We start from the raw sequence: 19,799 nt of genomic DNA on the forward strand, positions 1-19,799 counted from the left end.
GATATGGGTTCCTTCTTGAAAACTGGGTAGTGTGACTTCCCGCACAACATACTAAACATTGTCAGCTGTTTTTTGGATGCTGTGTGTGGCTATAAATTGTTTCTAAAAATCTTTTGTTTAACTAACACATTAAAAGTAGAAGAATTTATTGTGAATACGATATGGAATGTGGTACTAACTTACTGACTGAACTGAAGATAGCACAGAGCTTACCAATGTCCAATCACTGTTCTGATACTATCAGTGAAACAATGCCTTCAAATTTGTCACCATACCAACACCCAGTAGGTAGGTCCCTATAACTTATGGTAAGGACACAGAATAACATACACATTGAGGAAACCCTCCAAAATCACTGTTCGAGACAGCAGATATTAGACAGGTCACTTGCTTAGTTCCGGTAAACTACAGCAGAGGCACTTTTGTGAAGGTCTCTCTGATGTGAGAGAGCAGGATGGAAGGGAGGCAGCAGAGTGTAGAGAGCTAGTCGCAAATGTGCAGGTAGCATCTCACGACAGGTGTCAGATGAGACGAGTCCTTCACTGTATGATGACATGACAGAGTGTTGAAAGCAGCCTGTGCTGGAAAATAAATCACTGAAAGGAGCAAAAATTTTGGGCTTTCCCTTATTGTACTGCTGTACACTGTTTTGACTGTAGTAGCTGGTTGGTCAACAATTACAGAGGGCATGCTCTAAGCCATGAGGAGTGAATATTTGTAAGTAGACTTTGTGCTAAGAACTGGCCCTCTATAAAAAATTTTACTAAAAAGAGTCACAGTGAAATTCTATTGCACAATTTTGCATACAGCTGCAGCTGCTAACAAGCATTCCACACAGTAACATGTGTTCCAATTAATGATATGTACTATATCCATATTTGAGAGGACTTCTGATACAAAGTTAATGTTAAAAAAACATCGACCAGTTACATAAGTTTCAATAAGCTGCCTGAATATCACTATGCAACTAGTTGCTGCTTTATTCAGCTCATGCTGATTGACAGAACAACTATAATGTTCAGCTTGTTAATTATGCTCAATGTGTTATTCATTAGTAGTGATAGAGTTAGAGGTCAGGGCATTTAACTAATTTGTTTTCTGAGGCTTGTAGATTGACTAACAACTTCTTTTTACATTGGTCTGACAGAGACAGCGTGAAATCTTTTCGATCATCAGTGAAACAATTCCAATGTACTACACTGAAGAAAACATGATTAATATTTAATGGAATACCAACATAATACCAACAGTAATACACTGGTACATTAAGAGCTTGATTTGCTTACTTTGATTTGCTTACAGTGCCGCCATGAATTAATAGTATTCTTTCTTACAGAGCTGTACACTCACAAAATGCATTCTTCTCTACATTAAAGAACATGTAACGAAGAAGATCCATATCTGAGACGTAAGGGCCAAATTGTAATGTTAAAGAATACTTCTGCTTTGTTTCTGAGTATAAAACACTTTCAGAAAATACTTTGTGGCAACAGCCTAACCAGCAGTAGTGTCTACTGGCTTGTTGATGCTGCAAGTTTCAGTGCCACAACATCTGTTTATACTGATGTCGATTTGTAAAAAGGCCAGGACTGTTTTTGGGCATCACTTTACTCTGTGCTGGCATTTGAGGGGAAGTGGTGGTGGGGCCATTCACTACCTGTTGTCTGCTACCTGGGTAGTTTCTAGTCCCAGCGCCATCATGTGTCGTCTGATGGAACTGCTGAAATCCCCCCATCTCGCAGCCCCACTCACCTCAATGGGCCCTTAGAGAGGTTTCCTGTCTGTATGTCTTTGTCTGTGTTATGAGTGACCTATCTCCCCACCTCTTCTTTCCATTTTTCTCCAATCAATTTATTTGTTTTTACTCCCCAAAGAAGGAACATATAGTCCCACAAGCTAGGAGAATTAATTTATACTTTAAATTTTCTATCCATTTTCTTTGTCTCTGTCATGGTGCCACCCGATGACACTATGGATACTGAATAGCTGGGGCAACATTATTTTCGACTACTGCAGCACCACTACCCAGAGGGCACTGGTCATCACTGCCTTCTGGGGGGACCACACCAGAATATGGTATATAAGCCAGCCCAGGGTCATTCTGAGTCAGTGGTGATGTGATCAGTGGAGTGTGTGGTGAGTGTGCTACCAGTTTGGCTTTGGTGCTACTATTGTGCACTCGTTTTGTTATAGGTGGAACTTGGTACCTTGTGGACTGGACTTACCTTTGGAATACAGTCTTGTGTTAGCTTGCACTGTTAATAGAGGGCATTCTGTGTGTGTGTGTGTGTGTGTGTGTGTGTGTGTGTGGGGGGGGGGGGGGGGGGTGGAGTTTGTAAGGTCAATGTATGGCAACAACATATGAGGTGGACAAATAATTTAATTTCTTACACAAGATTGTGAAAGATTCATAATATTTATAAATGTGTAAGGCTGAAGCAACACATTTCTGTCACAGTAGTTGACAGGAGATGACTGTGTACATTTATAAATTGAAAAAGACATACTTTTTCAAATAAGTACACTTTTTTTCTGAAAAAGGAATTAAAGTCACCGTAATAGCCCATATAAAATGTTAATGTAGTAACTGTGTATAAGGGTATGCACTCATAAATTAAACAGATTAGCTGGTTAGCTATCCTGAGTGTGCTCATTAGACTCTTGGAGGACATCCTGAAATATCTATAAAACAACGATAACGACATATGAGGGTAGTTCTGAAAGTAAGTTCTGTTTTAATTTTTCTCCATGGCACTGCTATGATGGCAGTTCCCCTCATGTGCAGTAGTACCTCTGGTTCAAGCAGAATGAAATGACGCCATTTCGAGCTTGCTCTGTGTCACGAGTCATTCATAGTGATTGTTTATAATGCCATTGTTGACCGAAAATCTCGCCGCGTGTGAACTGAGATCTGTGATTTGTTTTCTGAATGCTAAGAATGTTAAACCAAATGACATTCATAGACAAATCTGCGAGGTTTATGGAGAAAATGCTATGAGTGCTTCAATGGTGAGAAGGTAAGTGCAAGGAAGGGCATGATCAAGTGCATGATGAAGAATGACGGGGACATCCATTTGTAGTTTCTGATGAACTGGTTAGTGCAGTCAAAGAAACGATTAAGAAAACACATAGGTTTACGACTAATGCAATTGTTCGTCAACTTCCACAAATTTCATGAACAGTAATTTATAAGATTGTTACTGAAAAACTGGGTTTTCATAAACTTTGTGCACACTGGGTGCCTAAACTTCTTAGGGCAACAGGCAACATTCTATGATGAAGGAATACATAAACATAAACCACACTATGAGAAATGCCTGTAAAATTATACAGGCTATGCTGAAGAGTAGTGTAAGCGTTACAGATTTTTGTGAAATAAAGTCCTTTCTCCTATCTGTATTCAGTTCCTGTTTTACTACCAACGGAACTTACTTTCTGAACTACCCTTGTGAATAACCCAAAAAATATAACCACCACCTTGGAGATTAGTAAGTTACATGTTCTTCTACCTCCAGTTACGGTTGTTACCTTACATGATCCTACACCTATTGCCATACAATGAAAATAAAAATGTGGTCCCAGTTAAATGGCTATGGCATTTGTTTGTCACTAACCACCGTTCCATTTGTTTCCAAACTGCTTCAGGATAGAAAAATAATTTTAATAATATAGCCACAAGTAGAGTAAAGCTCCACATTTCTTGACAAAGCAAGCAAAACATAATGAACTGTGTTACAAGGTAGGTGCAAAATTTAAATTATGGAAATGCTCACACCAGAGAACAGCCTCATATACACTAGCTGAGTACCTTGCATTGCCCATGTATGTGTTTATTCCATTCTTTTATTAGTCCATCTCCTCCTCTGCCCTCTCTGTCTATCTCCTGCTTCTGCCCTCAATCTATCCACCTCCTCGACCCCACACTATCTGTCCATCACTTACTGTCCTCCTGTCAGTTCATCTGCTCCTCACCCCTGTCCCCTTCTGTCTGACTGTCCATATTCTCCTCGCACTTCCTCTCCACATTATCAACCCCACACCTATAACAGGCTGGTGGTCCTTATCCACATAGCATTTCTTTTGAGATTGTAATAAATCGTTCCAGGGACTTAGGATAAGCTTTTCACCCATGGCATGGCCCATGTACACTTGTCAGTTATATTTCACATGTATTTCAAATTTTCACATGCATTTGTACAGATGCTTCACCTGTACCTCTAGCGAATGTTGCCTTGCAGCTTCATTTTCACACAGCTCAAAAATTACGACATCGTATCTCCTGAACTGTGTGTCATAAAATGATACAGTTTTGCAAGCATATGTGTCTATAGCTTGCAAAATGTGTTGTGCAAAGAGTGAGTAGTCCAGACATAGTAAATTAGTATGTCATGAATGATGCAGCAGTTTTTCATGCTTCTTAATGTTTATGACATCATATCTCCTGAAATATGTGTCGTACAATGATGTATTTTTGTAGGTACATTCAGCAGGATATATGTGGATACTCTCTGCAAAGCGTCTTGTGAATGGAGTTAGTAGTAAAGAAGTAATAAATTAATACATCATGCACAATACCACAGTTTTTCACGCATCTCAGTATTTGATGTGCTATCTCCTGAACTGTGTGTCATACAATGATATACTTCTGTTGGTAAATCAGTAGTATCTGTAAATATTGTCTGCAAAATGTGCTGTGAATACAGTCTTTGTTTCCCCTCTATCCAACACCTGGTCGGATTGAAGTAATAAATTAAAATGGCATGCTTCATGTGGCAGTTTTACTGGATTAACAGTGAAAATGTAGTAAGCACTAAACTTTTTTCCTTTCATCATTCTGTGAAGTTTTATCAGTGAGAACAAGTTTGATAAAGGTTTGAAATGACATGTAATGTTTGTTGCAAGTCACTAAGTGCTCTCATTCTCAAATACTAGATGAATGAAGTATGAGGATTCGTGCATCATGGGCTGCACACTGCCTTTTCACCTCCACCCCTTTGATAGATAGGTATTCCCTTGACCCCTTAGCAATTCTTTCCAGACAGTAAGTGACACATGTACCTAGTTTGATTTCTATGTATTCTCTCTTCACTACCATGAGCAAGACTATAGAACTGATGATAGAACAGGCTGAGGCAAAAGGGTATATTTTATTAGAAAATCTGAAATTTTATCTTTTACATGAAGTGTGATTCATACTGCTGTAGAAGTGGGATATCCGAAGAGTGTTGTTGTCGAGTACTGCAGCTGTTGACTGTGGACAAAATTGTTAATTATTGCGGGGGAATTCTTCTCAAGTCCCACTACAGTCCAAATATAGATCTTTATGAGCTTTTTTGGTTATATCACTCATTACAAACAAAGGAACAGTATGGTAGTTACCAAAACTCCACACGACTCTAATGGAGCTGCACAAATAAGGTATTTCAAAAATACAAGACTGCAAGCCATACGCATTAAACAAACAGGGAATTTTACCAAGATTACCTTGGAGCATATTTATTTGTACTATAGATTATGTTGAGGAAATTATTTCCTTACATTTTTCCTTGGAAGCACTTACAATGTTGTTGTATAGCAACAATGTCAAAAAATAAAAAATACAGATACTTTCTGCAATGCAAGCAAAAATTATATCAAATAGAAATATATAATTTTGAAATTACCTTGCCACATTGGGTCTTGTTCCATTTCAATGAACAGGGCTTGCAAAAAATTATCAAGCAAGTCAGTCTTTTCATCAGCTAGTGTCAACTGTTGAAACTCATTCTGAAATCTGAGCAAAAGTTGTTCACGTCTTTCCAGGAACATCTGAACAATAACAGATACAAGGAACCTGCTGCAAACTTCTTTATCACACTGGATGCGGCCCCTCAGCCTGAAATAAGAACAACACATTTCAGCCATTATCCTGTGCACAACATAATATTGTGAACGAAATTTTTAGCATATTATGGTAAAATAACTGTCATAAAATTTACTTCAATTGAAGAAAATCACTGGCTCAAAATTGTGAGAAAAAGAAATCAAAGAATCAATCTTTTATATGCCACCACATAAAGTAGGAGAAGCATTTTATAATGGAAAGTAACAGATTACACGGCTTGTATTTTGAAACCCTATTAGTTTTAGGCAGAACATGATGAGGTAGCGGATGTCATTAAATTTTCTAATATCTTAACTGCTGACTTGTATACTTTAAGTTCAGTGTAGTGGTGAATACTTTTAAGTATCAGCTAATTACTTTATCTAACGTAAATAATTTAAAATTCAAGTAAATGAGTTCAACGCCCAAAAATAAGAAGGAAATAAAGTTACAGGATTACAATTTCTATATACTATGTACCTAAAAGGGAAAAAGAGAAAACAAAAAGTAGGAAATAATACAAAAATAACGCCTCAAGCAGCACACAACTACGCAATATTTTCCAATCATTTCAACGGATAATTTGCTATAGTGTGTTCATATTGTCACTGATACCTTACAATAATGTACACTGATGCCTTAAGGTAGCACTGAAATTCCTCTAAATTTCTAAACCATCAGTGCACCCAGTGGTCAATGGTGTACTGAGAAAGAGACTACAGCTGCAATGAATTACTCTATGAACAAAAATTACTTCCAAAAGTTCTTGAGCATGTCTCTAAAGTAGTCTTCATGTACATTTTCCTAAAAATTGAGGTGTCAAGGTAGGAGAGGTAATTTCTACACTATGAAGTGTTAATATCAAGATGCCTGAAAGCAGTAGCTACAAGGTTCATAAGATCCATAACCTCTTTATTAACTGCACAGATGGTTGATATCGCACATTTACTTAAAAGTGGTTCTTCCCCCATATATGTATTTCATACTTTCTCACTGGAAGAAAATAATGGATTCTAAGCAGAAGTGTGATTAAGTTTTTGGTGAAGAACGCATACAAGACACCAACAAAACATTTATGGAGATAACACCGACGACAAGAGAAATGTGAATATATAGCTGAAGGAATTTATATAAGAGACTTCTAGCATTAGAGACAGACAGTGCTGTGGCAGACATGAGTTATCAGAGAGATGATTCACACAAATGGACATATCACAGTTACATGAAATGTATTCACAGCTGCAAATAAGGACAACCATCAGCTGTGTAATGTAATGAAAACACTGAAAATTTGTACAGGACCAAGACTAGAACCCAGATTTCTCGCTATCACAAGCTATTGCTTCACCATTGGGCTATCCGAGCATGACTGATGGCCAGATCCAAACCTTCATATGTAGTCAACCATGTGCCCACAACCTGCACTCATACATTCATTATGTATATGCCTGTACAGAACAGACATTTTAATTGAAAGTCACTTGCCCACTGTTGGCAGATAAATATGATACTGCTGTGCCTGTGTTGTTCATAATTACAATGCCTAATGGTATGGTGACCACTTGCAATAAGTGGAAAATCAACGTTTGAGTTCTGGTTCAGCACAAATTTTCGTTGTTGTTATTCCATTATATAGCTGATGGTTGTCCATTTTTGCACCTACAAATACATTTAATGTATTTCACATTGGTTATAGTTGCTGCAGCACCTATATACCTTCACACATGCATACATGTCTGAAAGAACATTGCATCTCACTTCTGAATGACACATGCCCTGCTATATCGTATATATCACAATTAGTGCACTAACTTCACAACTCTAAACTGTGGTAACAATGATGAGCTTAAGATAATGAAATGCTTAAGATTTCTGAAAGTGTGTGCACAGTGGCTACCCTGGCTTTTGGCACCAGATGTGAGAGGGATGCAGGTGGAAGTTTGATCTAATATACTAGAAGCAATTATTGTCCACAAATACAGGTAACATAATGTTGCCATATGGCATGGTGCCATCTCCTCCACACCTTAATAAGGATTGGTGATTGGCATAAAGTTACAGTGTCAATGCTGTCATACCATCATCTACGTGCAGTGCACTAGGACTGTTGAGATGCTTGAAATACCACACAAGAATCTGAAAGAAATCCACATTTGCCATACAATAAGCGGTCTCGCGTCATTTTGTCAACATCAGTTGCTCAGCAAATCAGCTTTGTTCCTTATACCTCAACCACAACACAGGTTTGATTTGTACTCTTAACTTCTACATGTTTGGCCTAATGAAACACAATCTCCAGGGACAAGAACTGGATGATGTAGTAAAGATTAAAGGGCTTGTGAAGAGGCAGATAAAAAAGAGATGACTTGTTTAGGCCTGCCGAATACTGCATGCAGCAGTGACAGAGCAGACATGCAACAGGGTCTCTCCAAGTCAGTGCACAATGCATACAGCATAAGCACGGCAGAGGAGCAAAGCCTCTGCAGTTCACCAAAATTGAAGAATGTAATATAGTGAATGTGTGTTGTCTACATAAGTTCTTGGTCAACTATTCATGGAAAACTTCTTACTAAACAGACAGAGGGTGATAGAGCGAGAAGGGGAGAGGTTGTGGGGGTGTGAGGGGGGAGAGGGAAAGAATTGGGAGGTTAAGTTTGATGGGAGAAGGCAGGCATGATCAGGACAAGACAGGCGTGTTGTGGAGAGAAGGGAGAAGGTATGGTAAGGCATTGAGAACAGATAAGCAGAGAGTGTAAGAACACAAGATATGCTGGAGAGAGAATTTCATCTGCATAGTTCAGAGAAACTTGTGCTGGAAGGGAGTATCCAAACGGCCTGTATAATGGAACAGCTGTTGAACTCATATGTGTTGTGGTGCACACCACGTTTTGCAACTCGATGGTCAAGTTTGTGGTTTGCCACAGTTTGGCAGTTGCCACTCATGTGAGCAGTCAGCTGGTTACTTGTCATGCCCACATAGAATGCCATTTCCAATCCAGTCAACAATCTAGAAACTCTTATCTGGTTCAGATCACTGTGACATTTTTAGGATCTGGACTCATGACAAGGAAAACAATTGCTCTTCCCTCCATAACCTGAACACCTACACCTGGTCCTCCTTACCTCATCAAACCACATTCCTTGACATCAGAATGTCAAACAAAGCACACCAACCATCAAAAGTACCTCCACTTTGAAAGCAGTTACCCATTGCATATCAAAAAGTCTCTCCCTAAGAGCCTTGCCACCAGTGGATGCCACATCTGCAATGGAAAGCAGGAATTGTCAAAATAGACCGCCAATTTTTCCAAAGCCTTTACTGACAATGTCTATTCAGTACAATGAAAAACCAGCCAAAGTTGCAAGTCTCACTCTTTTTATTCACTTGATGACTAGTTTTGGGCCAGAACCCACTTTCAAAATGAGTCCTGGCCTGAAACTAGTGATTGAATAAATAAAAAAAAGTGAGAGCTGAAGCATTGGCTGGTTTTTTGTTGTACCAATTAAAGGAAGCTGCTGACCTACAATTATTCCAGCATAATGCCCTATCCAACTCATTCACAAAGAAATCTCCAATTCTATCTGCTCCTTTGACACCAGTAAACCTGTTAATTAACCACCGACCAGCACACTTCTGGTAACTCGGTATCATCTTGGCCTTGAAAAGCTCTACCACTTCCTCCACCTGGAGTTGGGCTACCTCTCACTGTGCCCCAAGATGAGGGAAATCCTACCCATATCACTCAAAATAGTGTTCCACTACCCACCCAACCCACAGAATATCCTTGTCCACCCCTAGCGCAATCCTACTCCACACCCTGCACCGAATGGGACATCCCATGTGGTCGGTTTAGGTGCAAGACCTGTCTCATACACCCACCCAGACACCCCATCACCACCTTCTACCACAAGCCAGTCATAGGTATCTCCTACCCAATAAAATGAAGGGCTACTTGTTTAAACCCTACCCCCATGAACCATGGACCTTGCCGTTGGTGGGGATGCTTGCGTGCCTCAGCGATACAGATTGCCATACCGTAGGTGCAACCACAACGGAGGGGTATCTGTTGAGAGACCAGACAAACGTGTGGTTCCAGAAGAGGGGCAGCAGCCTTTTCAGTAGTTGCAGGGGCAACAGTCTGGATGATTGACTGATCTGGCCTTGCAACACTAACCAAAACGGCCTTGCTGTGCTGGTATTGCGAACGGCTGAAAGCAAGGGGAAACTACAGCCGTAATTTTTCCCGAGGGCATACAGCTTTACTATATGGTTAAATGATGATGGTGTCCTCCAGGGTAAAATATTCCGGAGGTAAAATAGTCCCCCATTCGGATCTCCGGGCGGGGACTACTCAAGAGGACGTCATTATCAGGAGAAAGAAAACTGGCGTTCTACGGAACGGAGCGTGGAATATCAGATCCCTTAATCGGGCAGGTAGGTTAGAAAATTTAAAAAAGGGAAATGGATAGGTTGAAGTCAGAAATAGTGGGAATTAGTGAAGTTCGGTGGCAGGAGGAACAAGACTTTTGGTCAGGTGAATACAGGGTTATAAATACAAAATCAAGTAGGGGTAATGCAGGAGTAGGTTTAATAATGAATAAAAAAATAGGAGTGCAGGTAAGCTACTACAAACAGCATAGAGAACGCATTATTGTGGCCAAGATAGACACGAAGCCCATGCCTACTACAGTAGTACAAGTTTATATGCCAACTAGCTCTGCAGATGATGATGAAATAGATGAAATGTATGACGAGATAAAAGAAATTATTCAGGTAGTGAAGGGAGACGAAAATTTAATAGTCATGGGTGACTGGAATTCGAGAGTAGGAAAAGGGAGAGAAGGAAACATAGTGGGTGAATATGGATTGGGGGAGAGAAATGAAAGAGGAAGCCGTCTGGTAGAATTTTACACAGAGCATAACTTAATCATAGCTAACACTTGGTTCAAGAATCATAAAAGAAGGTTGTATACATGGAAGAATCCTGGAGATACTAGAAGGTATCAGATAGATTATATAATGGTAAGACAGAGATTTAGGAACCAGGTTTTAAATTGTAAGACATTTCCAGGGGCAGATGTGGATTCTGACCACAATCTACTGGTTATGAACTGTAGATTAAAACTGAAGAAACTGCAAAAAGGTGGGAATTTACGGAGATGGGACCTGGATAAACTGAAAGAACCAGAGGTTGTACAGAGTTTCAGGGATAGCGTAAGGGAACAACTGACAGGAATGGGGGAAAGAAATACAGTAGAAGAAGAATGGGTAGCTCTGAGGGATGAAGTAGTGAAGGCAGCAGACGATCAAGTAGGTAAAAAGACGAGGGCTAGTAGAAATCCTTGGGTAACAGAAGAAATATTGAATTTAATTGATGAAAGGAGAAAATATAAAAACGCAGTAAATGAAGCAGGCAAAAAGGAATACAAACGTCTCAAAAATGAGATCGACAGGAAGTGCAAAATGGCTAAGCAGGGATGGCTAGAGGACAAATGTACGGATGTAGAGGCTTATCTCACTAGGGGTAAGATAGATACTGCCTACAGGAAAATTAAAGAGACCTTTGGAGAAAAGAGAACCCCTTGTATGATTATCAAGAGCTCAGATGGAAAGCCAGTTCTAAGCAAAGAAGGGAATGCAGAAAGATGGAAGGAGTATATAGAGGGTCTATACAAGGGCGATGTACTTGAGGAAAGTATTATGGAAATGGAAGAGGATGTAGATGAAGATGAAATGGGAGATGCGATACTGCGTGAAGAGTTTGACAGAGCACTGAAAGACCTGAGTCGAAACAAGGCCCCGGAAGTAGACAACATTCCATTAGAACTACTGACGGTCTTGGGAGAGCCAGTCCTGACAAAACTCTACCATCTGGTGAGCAAGATGTACGAGACAGGCGAAATACCCTCGGACTTCAAGAAGAATATAATAATTCCAATTCCAAAGGAAGCACGTGTTGACAGATGTGAAAATTACCGACCTATCAGTTTAATAAATCACAGTTGCAAAATACTAATGCGAATTCTTTACAGACGAATGGAAAAACTGGTAGAAGCCGACCTCGGCGAAGATCAGTTTGGATTCCGCAGAAATGTTGGAACACATGAGGCAATACTGACCCTACGACTTATCTTAGAAAATAGATTAAGGAAAGGCAAACCTACATTTCTAGCATTTGTAGACTTAGAGAAAGCTTTTGAGAATGTTCACTGGAATACTCTCTTTCAAATTCTAAATGTGGCAGGGGTAAAATACAGGGAGCGAAATGCTATTTACAATTTGTTCAGAAACCAGATGGCAGTTATAAGAGTCGAGGGACATGAAGGGGAAGCAGTGGTTGGGAAGGGAGTGAGACAGGGTTGTAGCCTGTCCCTGATGTTATTCAATCTGTATAATGAGCAAGCAGTAAAGGAAACAAAAGAAAAATTCGGAGTAGGTATTAAAGTCCATGGAGAAGAAATGAAAACATAGAGGTTCGCTGATGACATTGTAATTCTGTCAGAGACACCAAAGGACTTGGAAGAGCTGTTGAACGGAATGGACAGTGTCTTGAAAGGAGGATATAAGATGAGCATCAAAAAAAAGCAAAACGAGGATAATGGAATGTAGTCGAATTAAGTCAGGTGATGCTGAGGGAATTAGATTAGGAAATAAGGCACTTAAAGTAGTAAAGGAGTTTTGCTATTTGGGTAGCAAAATAACTGATGATGGTCGAAGTAGAGAGGATATAAAATGTAGACTGGCAACGGCAAGGAAAGTGTTTCTGAAGAAGAGAAATTTGTTAACATCGAGTATTGATTTAAGTGTGAGGAATTCATTTCTGAAAGTATTTGTATGGAGTGTAGCCATGTATGGAAGTGAAATATGGACAATAAATAGTTTGGACAAGAAGAGAATAGAAGCTTTCGAAATGTGGTGCTACAGAAGGATGTTGAAGATTAGATGGGTAGATCATATAACTAATGAGGAGGTATTGAATAGAATTGGGGAGAAGAGGAGTTTGTGGCACAACTTGACAAGAAGAAGGGACCGGTTGGTAGGACATGTTCTGAGGCATCAAGGGATCACAAATTTAGCATTGGAGGGCAGCGTGGAGGGTGAAAATCGTAGAGAGAGACCAAGAGATGAATACACTAAGCAGATTCAGAAGGATGTAAGTTGCAGTAAGTACTGGGAGATGAAGCAGCTTGCACAGGATAGAGTAGCATGGAGAGCTGCATCAAACCAGTCTCAGGACTGAAGACAACAACAACAACAACAACAACAACTTGTTTAAACAGCCATGTTAGGTTTCAGCTATACAGCAATTTCTGTACAGCCTTCTATTTGGGCATGCCAGGTAACCAACCGTCTACTCGCTTTAATGGCCACCACCAAACTGTTGCAAAATGCAATCTTGACCATTCAGTAGCTGAACATGCTTCACACCACAACATAAATTACTTTAACAGCTGCTTCACTTTGGGATCATTTTGATATGCACTTCCAGCATATCCTACATTCTTGCACACCCCGACTCAAATCTCCGTTAGCATGTTTCCACTGCCTCACCTTACCTTTTTCCTTCTCTCTTCCATCCACACCACTCCTTCCCCATCCTGATTGTGCACTGTATTCTCCCAGTCCCCTCTCTCTCTCTCTCTCTCTCTCTCTCTCTCTCTCTCTCTCTCTCTCTCTCTCTTGTCCACTTTCCCCTCCTTTTTTCCACCCTCCCTCCTCCCTCTTCCAATAGCTCTTTTTAATTTACCCTCTTTATTCCTTCCATTTTGCCATGGGGCAGCAGAGTCATATGTCCAAAGACCTGCCTCTTACTCGCTACCCCTTCTTTGTGTCCTTCCCTGCCCCTCCCCACCTCCATAAGGTCAGGTAAATGCTTCCACTTATTGATTATCTACATTTAGTCTCACTGTGAGCACGGGAGGGAGCGTTTCTGTATGTGTGTCATTGTGTGTGTGAATGTGTGTATTTTTGCTATAGTAGGATGCATATGCAGAGTGGGAGGGACAGATTTTCTCAGTTAAAAATACTCTAGACACCTGACGAAAGCACATTTTTCCATGTTAAGTGATAATACTCTTTTCCTTCGACCTGTAAAACTTGTCAATCCTTTGCATGGTGAAGATTTTAAATACCGGCACAGAAATTCCCAGCACTTTAGGAAATGAAAACCAGCACAAAACAAAGCATTTTGGAAAGATCTTTGATGCACGAAAACATTTACACTTCATATTTTCATATTACCGAAGTATAAACAAGCATTCCCACAAATACAGCACAGTAGCTTCCGAGGCACTGAAATTGAGATTGCAATGCACTTTGCTCAGTCAGTCGCAGCTCTTGTCACGTGATTTTGCCAGCCAATGATAGCAGATATTCAGAAAATATGTAGTCTGTCAATTACAACATCATTGTTAAGTAGTTCCCTCACACAAATGGGTAAAGTTCATCGTTCCACTTAATATACATACAGTATAGCTACAAGAAAAGCTAGGTTTCACATATAATATTGGGCATTACGCTTTTTTTTTAATTTTTTTTTATTGCTAGGGCATGGCTAGGCAGCACCCTAAGAGCACAGCTTAAATTAGGGCAGCTGAATATTGCTCACAAGCACGATTACAAATTTCACTGCTGTGCACCGAAAATTTCATGGGATACCTGGCTGAATACATGTTCCATTGAGCACTTTGACTTTTCCACAGAAAAGCCAGTTACATGTGAAATTGTGCAAGAACTCACTTCACACTTGTCTGAAAGGATAACTGTACTTTTTCACATCAATACTGCATAATTTGTAATCTATGAAAGAACTAAAATAAACATGAAAACTAACCTTGATGCTTGGTCATTTTTAGCATTGTTATCCTTTAGTATATATTAAATAAAATGTGCCAGTAAAATTTAAAATAATGTCAGAAAAGGTTGGTCTTCTGGGCCCAGAAATTTTCTAAGTGGCTGGTCCTCAGTGTTAAGTTTTGAATGAGAGTCTAACGCTATGTGATTTAAGAAATTCATTGCACATTCTCATACGTAATTCATCTTGTGTGAAAGGAAACTTACTTTGGAAGTAATGCTTCTCAAATCACGCTAGATGAAAACGATATTGCGAATGCTGTTTCCTGTTATGTGTTTCTGTGGTCCACACATCGGTCCACTGTAGGTAAGTGGTTGCCTTTCACTTGTTTAACATACTGCTGCATCCAGGAATTGCCATTACTGTTATAGAATTTCAACTAGATCATACAGCCGTATCTGAAAAGAATATTGTAATATCACAGCCACTTTCACTAAGTTGCCACGAGCAGCCATAGAGGAGGAATGGGCCAGACTCCCTGGGGTGAGCCCTCGGTGCAGTCATTGTGCAAGTACACAGCGGGAGGCCAGGCGAATGTCCTTGCCTCGCTCAAGAAGGGGCATGATGTGATGGGTCCATCTGACAATGAGAAGCATGCCGAGAGCTGATGAACACTTGCAGCCATTAGTATGGAATGACAAGAACATACACGCGAAAGCATCTGATTTCTTCTGGACTTGCGGAAGTCATTTTAACTGCCTTAGAAAACAAGGATGTGCTGGCAATGACAATTCCAGCACCCCATGGGCACAGGGAGGAGCGTTGGGGGGAGGAGGGACGGAGAGGCGGGGGGGGAGGGGGGCAGGGAAAGGGGGGGGGGGAATTGACGCAGGGACGCATCTGAAAGAAGCCATAATTCTTAAGGTGATGTTTTCCTCAACAGTGAGGACATTCCTTGTAAATGACAGATGCCGCAGATTTTAAGACGGAGTCCAAACACGAATCTGTCCAGGGGGCACGCAGAGAGAGCAGTTATAAAGAAGTGTTGTGTAGCTGCTCTCCCAACAGCCTCAGAATGCAGGAGAACATCTTAAGAATGTGAAATCGTGAGAAAGATGCCAATTCACGAGGCCCACACCAGACAGAAGATTTCTACCATGTGGGGAGAGGTGTGGCGATGAAAAGGTGACCTGTCATTGGGCTACTTTGAAAATTTCATTCGCCAATGACAGTGCTGAAAGGAATAATGTTTCAAAGAGGAGTTGAGTTGAAAGATGGATGAGAAGCGAAAAGGAAGTCATGGAGACACCACAGAAGCGAGAGGACATGGGCGCTCTCCCACCCATCGCCGACATATGCCTTTCGATAACGCAGAGATCGTACCTGGGACCCACCGCACAGCCACGATTGCTAATGAGGACAGCCAACCCATGCAGCACAGCCCCGATGCGACACGCCACACCGCCTGCCTGACAGCAGTATACAACGAACAATAACGAGAATGGTGAGACGATTTGTTCCCGCCTCCTTCCCCTTAATGACCGAATTGTGTCCACGCCCTGTCAAATGGGCCCTGAGATTTATAATTCTGTTTTGTTTTGTGTAAACAGCATGAAAATAAATATATTTCTTTCATGTTTTGAACATATAAGCAGTCTTATATTCATACATGAACCCCTTAATTTTGTACCCTCTGTGTTTGATTTCATTTAATTTCTCAAATTCACTACAGTTTTGGTGCACAACATGGGGTGACCAGTATCTGATGTCGCAAAATAATTTCACAATATAAAGGAAATTATGTAGGTGATCAAAAATCGGGACTAAGATTCAGATTATTATTTCTCCAAGGCTCAGATTCAATTTGTCTCATCTAAAACAAAAAGAAAACCCTGAAAGTATTCAGATACAACTCCAGTAGGTTTCAACAGTAAATACAGAAGAACTTAGTGAAGAAATTGAGACAACTAAATCCAGGTCCAAATTACTAATCTGGCAGAGAAAATAATATAATTGGCCAGGAATAGAAAGAAGAAAAGGTGGAATGAGTAGAGTGAAGATACAGTATAACAAAGAGCTCAAAATGGAGATGTTCAGATAAAAAAGGACACTGAGAACAATTTAGACAGTAAATAAAAGAAACTTCAAAAATATTCTCAAATATCAAAAGAGCCTTTGAAAAATCCCAGCTGATAGAAATACAAGAAAATTTAACCACAAATAATAATTAGTAGAAATTATTACCAAAATTTTTAAACATGTTCTTGAAGGATCAATTAAAGAATACAGTCTTAAAACAAAATTAGCAAATATAATACAAGAAACTCCAACAAATATGAATTCTCAAATCAAATTTATAGGAGTTGTAGTTCAGTCACTTTAAATAAATAAAAATGGTTTATCAACTTTACTGTTCAAATATGTTTTAGAATATTATAAGGTTCTGAAATTTTGGGATTAAAACATCATAAAATTAATTCTGGGAAGGAAAGCAAATGGAATTAAGGTAAACTGTCTGGCTTTTGCAGATGTGTTTGCAATGCTTTCAGAAAATATGACACAAGCAATTTCTAAATTAAGTACTCTTGGGGCGGGGGGAGGGGGGCGGGGGGGGGGGGGGGGGGGGGGGGGGGGAAGAAGAAGAGGAGGAGGAGAGAGAGCTGTGAGTACAACTGAATCTCAAAATTTCAACTGTAAAACCTAATTCATGAAAAATATGAATAATGCACCAAAATAAAGAAAGACAAACACACAAAATTGAGGGAGTAAGTGTGTGTGTGTGTGTGTGTGTGTGTGTGTGTGTGTGTGTGTTTTTCCCACTCCACCAAGAGTGTCTTTCCGCCATCCACCTAACCTTCGTAACCTTTTAGTTCATCACCTAACCTTCGTAACCTCTTAGTTCATCCCTATGAAATCCCAAAACCACCTTCCCTACCCTCTGGCTCCTACCCTTGTAACTGCCCCCGGTGTAAAACCTGTCCCATGCACCCTCCCACCACCACCTACTCCAGTCCTGTAACCCGGAAGGTGTACACGATCAAAGGCAGAGCCACGTGTGAAAGCACCCACGTGATTTACCAACTGAGCTGCCTACACTGTGAAGCTTTCTATGTGGGAATGACCAGCAACAAACTGTCCATTCGCATGAATGGACACAGGCAGACAGTGTTTGTTGGTAATGAGGATCACCCTGTAGCTAAACATGCCTTGGTGCACGGCCAGCACATCTTGGCACAGTGTTACACGGTCCATGTTATCTGGATACTTCCCACTAACACCAACCTGTCAGAACTCCGGAGATGGGAACTTGCCCTTCAGTATATCCTCTCTTCTCGTTATCCACCAGGCCTCAATATTCGCTAATTTCTAATTTCAATTTGCCGCCGCTCATACCTCACCTGTCTTTCAACAACATCTTTGCCTCTGTACTTCCGCCTCGACTGACATCTCTGCCCAAACTCTTAGCCTTTACAAATGTCTGCTTGTGTCTGTGTATGTGCGGATGGATGTGTGTGTGTGTGTGTGTGTGTGTGTGTGTGTGTGTGTGTGTGTGTGTGTGTGAGTGTATACCTGTCCTTTTTTCCCCCTAAGGTAAGTCTTTCCGCTCCCGGGACTGGAATGACTCCTTACCCTCTCCCTTAAAACCCACATCCTTTCGTCTTTCCTCTCCTTCCCACTTTCCTGATGAAGTAACCGTTTGTTGCAAAAGCTTGAATTTTGTGTGTATGTTTGTGTGACTATCGACCTGCCAGCACTTTCGTTTGGTAAGTCACATCATCTTTGTTTTAGATATATTTTTCCCACGTGGAATGTTTCAATGTCTCTCTCTCTCTCTCTCTCTCTCTAAACAAAACTAAAACACAATGACACAATGATAAGATGATGATCTTTATATTCATGTTAGTTCTTAACAATGAACCATAAGCTGCACAGGATACAGATGCTTGAAAGATGAATTATTAGGAAAATAATGGGAGCATACAAACTATAAATGGTTGGAAAATAAAAAGTAACAAGGAATTCTACAAAAATATATAGAAGATATCAGAAGTAATGGTAAAGCGATGATTAACTTTCTTTGGACAACTCTTCTGAATGAATGAGTACAGGCTAATGAAACTACACTACTGGCCATTGAAATTGCTACACCACGAAGATGACATGCGTACCATCACCTTTCCGACTTTGATACAGGTCGGATTGTAGCCTATCGCAATTGCGGTTTATATTATCATGACATTGCTGCTCACGTTAGTCAAGATCCAATGACTGTTAGCAGAATATGGAATCGGTGGGTTCAGGAGGGAAATACAGAATGCCGTGCTGGATCCCAACGGCCTCGTATCACTAGCAGTTGAGATGACAGGCATCTTATCCGCATAGCTGTAATGGATCATGCAGCCATGTCTCGATCCCTGAGTCAACAGATGGGGACGTTTGCAAGACAACAACCATCTGCACGAACAGTTCGACGACGTTTGCAGCAGCATGGACTATCAGCTCGGAGACCGTGGCTGCGGTTACCCTTGACGCTGCATCACAGACAGGTGGTGGTGGTGGTTGTTGGGATGTTTAAGGAGGACTAAACAGCGAAGGTCATCAGCCCCCATTCCAAAATCAGGCGAGCCGAAAATCGACGGAGCAGGTAAAAAACCAAAGGGGGAGGAGACGTCCCCCCAGGCGCTAAAAGAACACAAATGCAGCAACAAACACTACAGACAAGAACAGGACAGAGGAACACCAGACAGAAAGAAACAGAAGAAAGGAAGATGGCCGGAGACTGGTTGACTGACCACGAGAACAAAAATGGGAAAGAGTCAACCATCTCACGGCACACCAGAACAGCAACAGACACAAGGACAAAAGACACAGAAAGGGAAAGGTGCAGGACCTCCCTAAATCGAACCATAAAACGGACTACCACGGATAAAATTTAAAACGTCATCAGCCATGGAGGCATCGTCGGATAAAACCAGAGCCAAAGTGCCCAGGAGATTAAAAGATTGCCGGAGTGTGCGCAGTCGAGGACACTCCAGCAAAATGTGGCCGACCGTCAGCCGGGACCCACACCGACACAGGGGGGAGGGGTCCTCCTGACACAACAGATGGCCGTGCGTCAGGTACGTATGGCCGATGCGCAG

General features: G+C 40.8%; 1 protein-coding gene across 4 annotated transcripts in view; it reads right to left on the bottom strand.

Moving 5' to 3' along the window:
* The window catches only part of LOC124721188 (GTPase-activating protein and VPS9 domain-containing protein 1), a 362,758-nt gene that overhangs the window by 55,647 nt on the left and 287,312 nt on the right, over positions 1-19,799 (bottom strand). For all 4 annotated transcript variants that reach the window (XM_047246031.1, XM_047246029.1, XM_047246032.1 and 1 more), the window contains one exon: positions 5,664-5,875. In XM_047246031.1, the coding sequence (XP_047101987.1) occupies positions 5,664-5,875 (212 nt within the window). The remainder of the gene's footprint in view (positions 1-5,663; positions 5,876-19,799) is intronic.

Source organism: Schistocerca piceifrons, chromosome X (genome assembly GCF_021461385.2).
Source record: "Schistocerca piceifrons isolate TAMUIC-IGC-003096 chromosome X, iqSchPice1.1, whole genome shotgun sequence".
NCBI lineage: Eukaryota > Metazoa > Arthropoda > Insecta > Orthoptera > Acrididae > Schistocerca > Schistocerca piceifrons.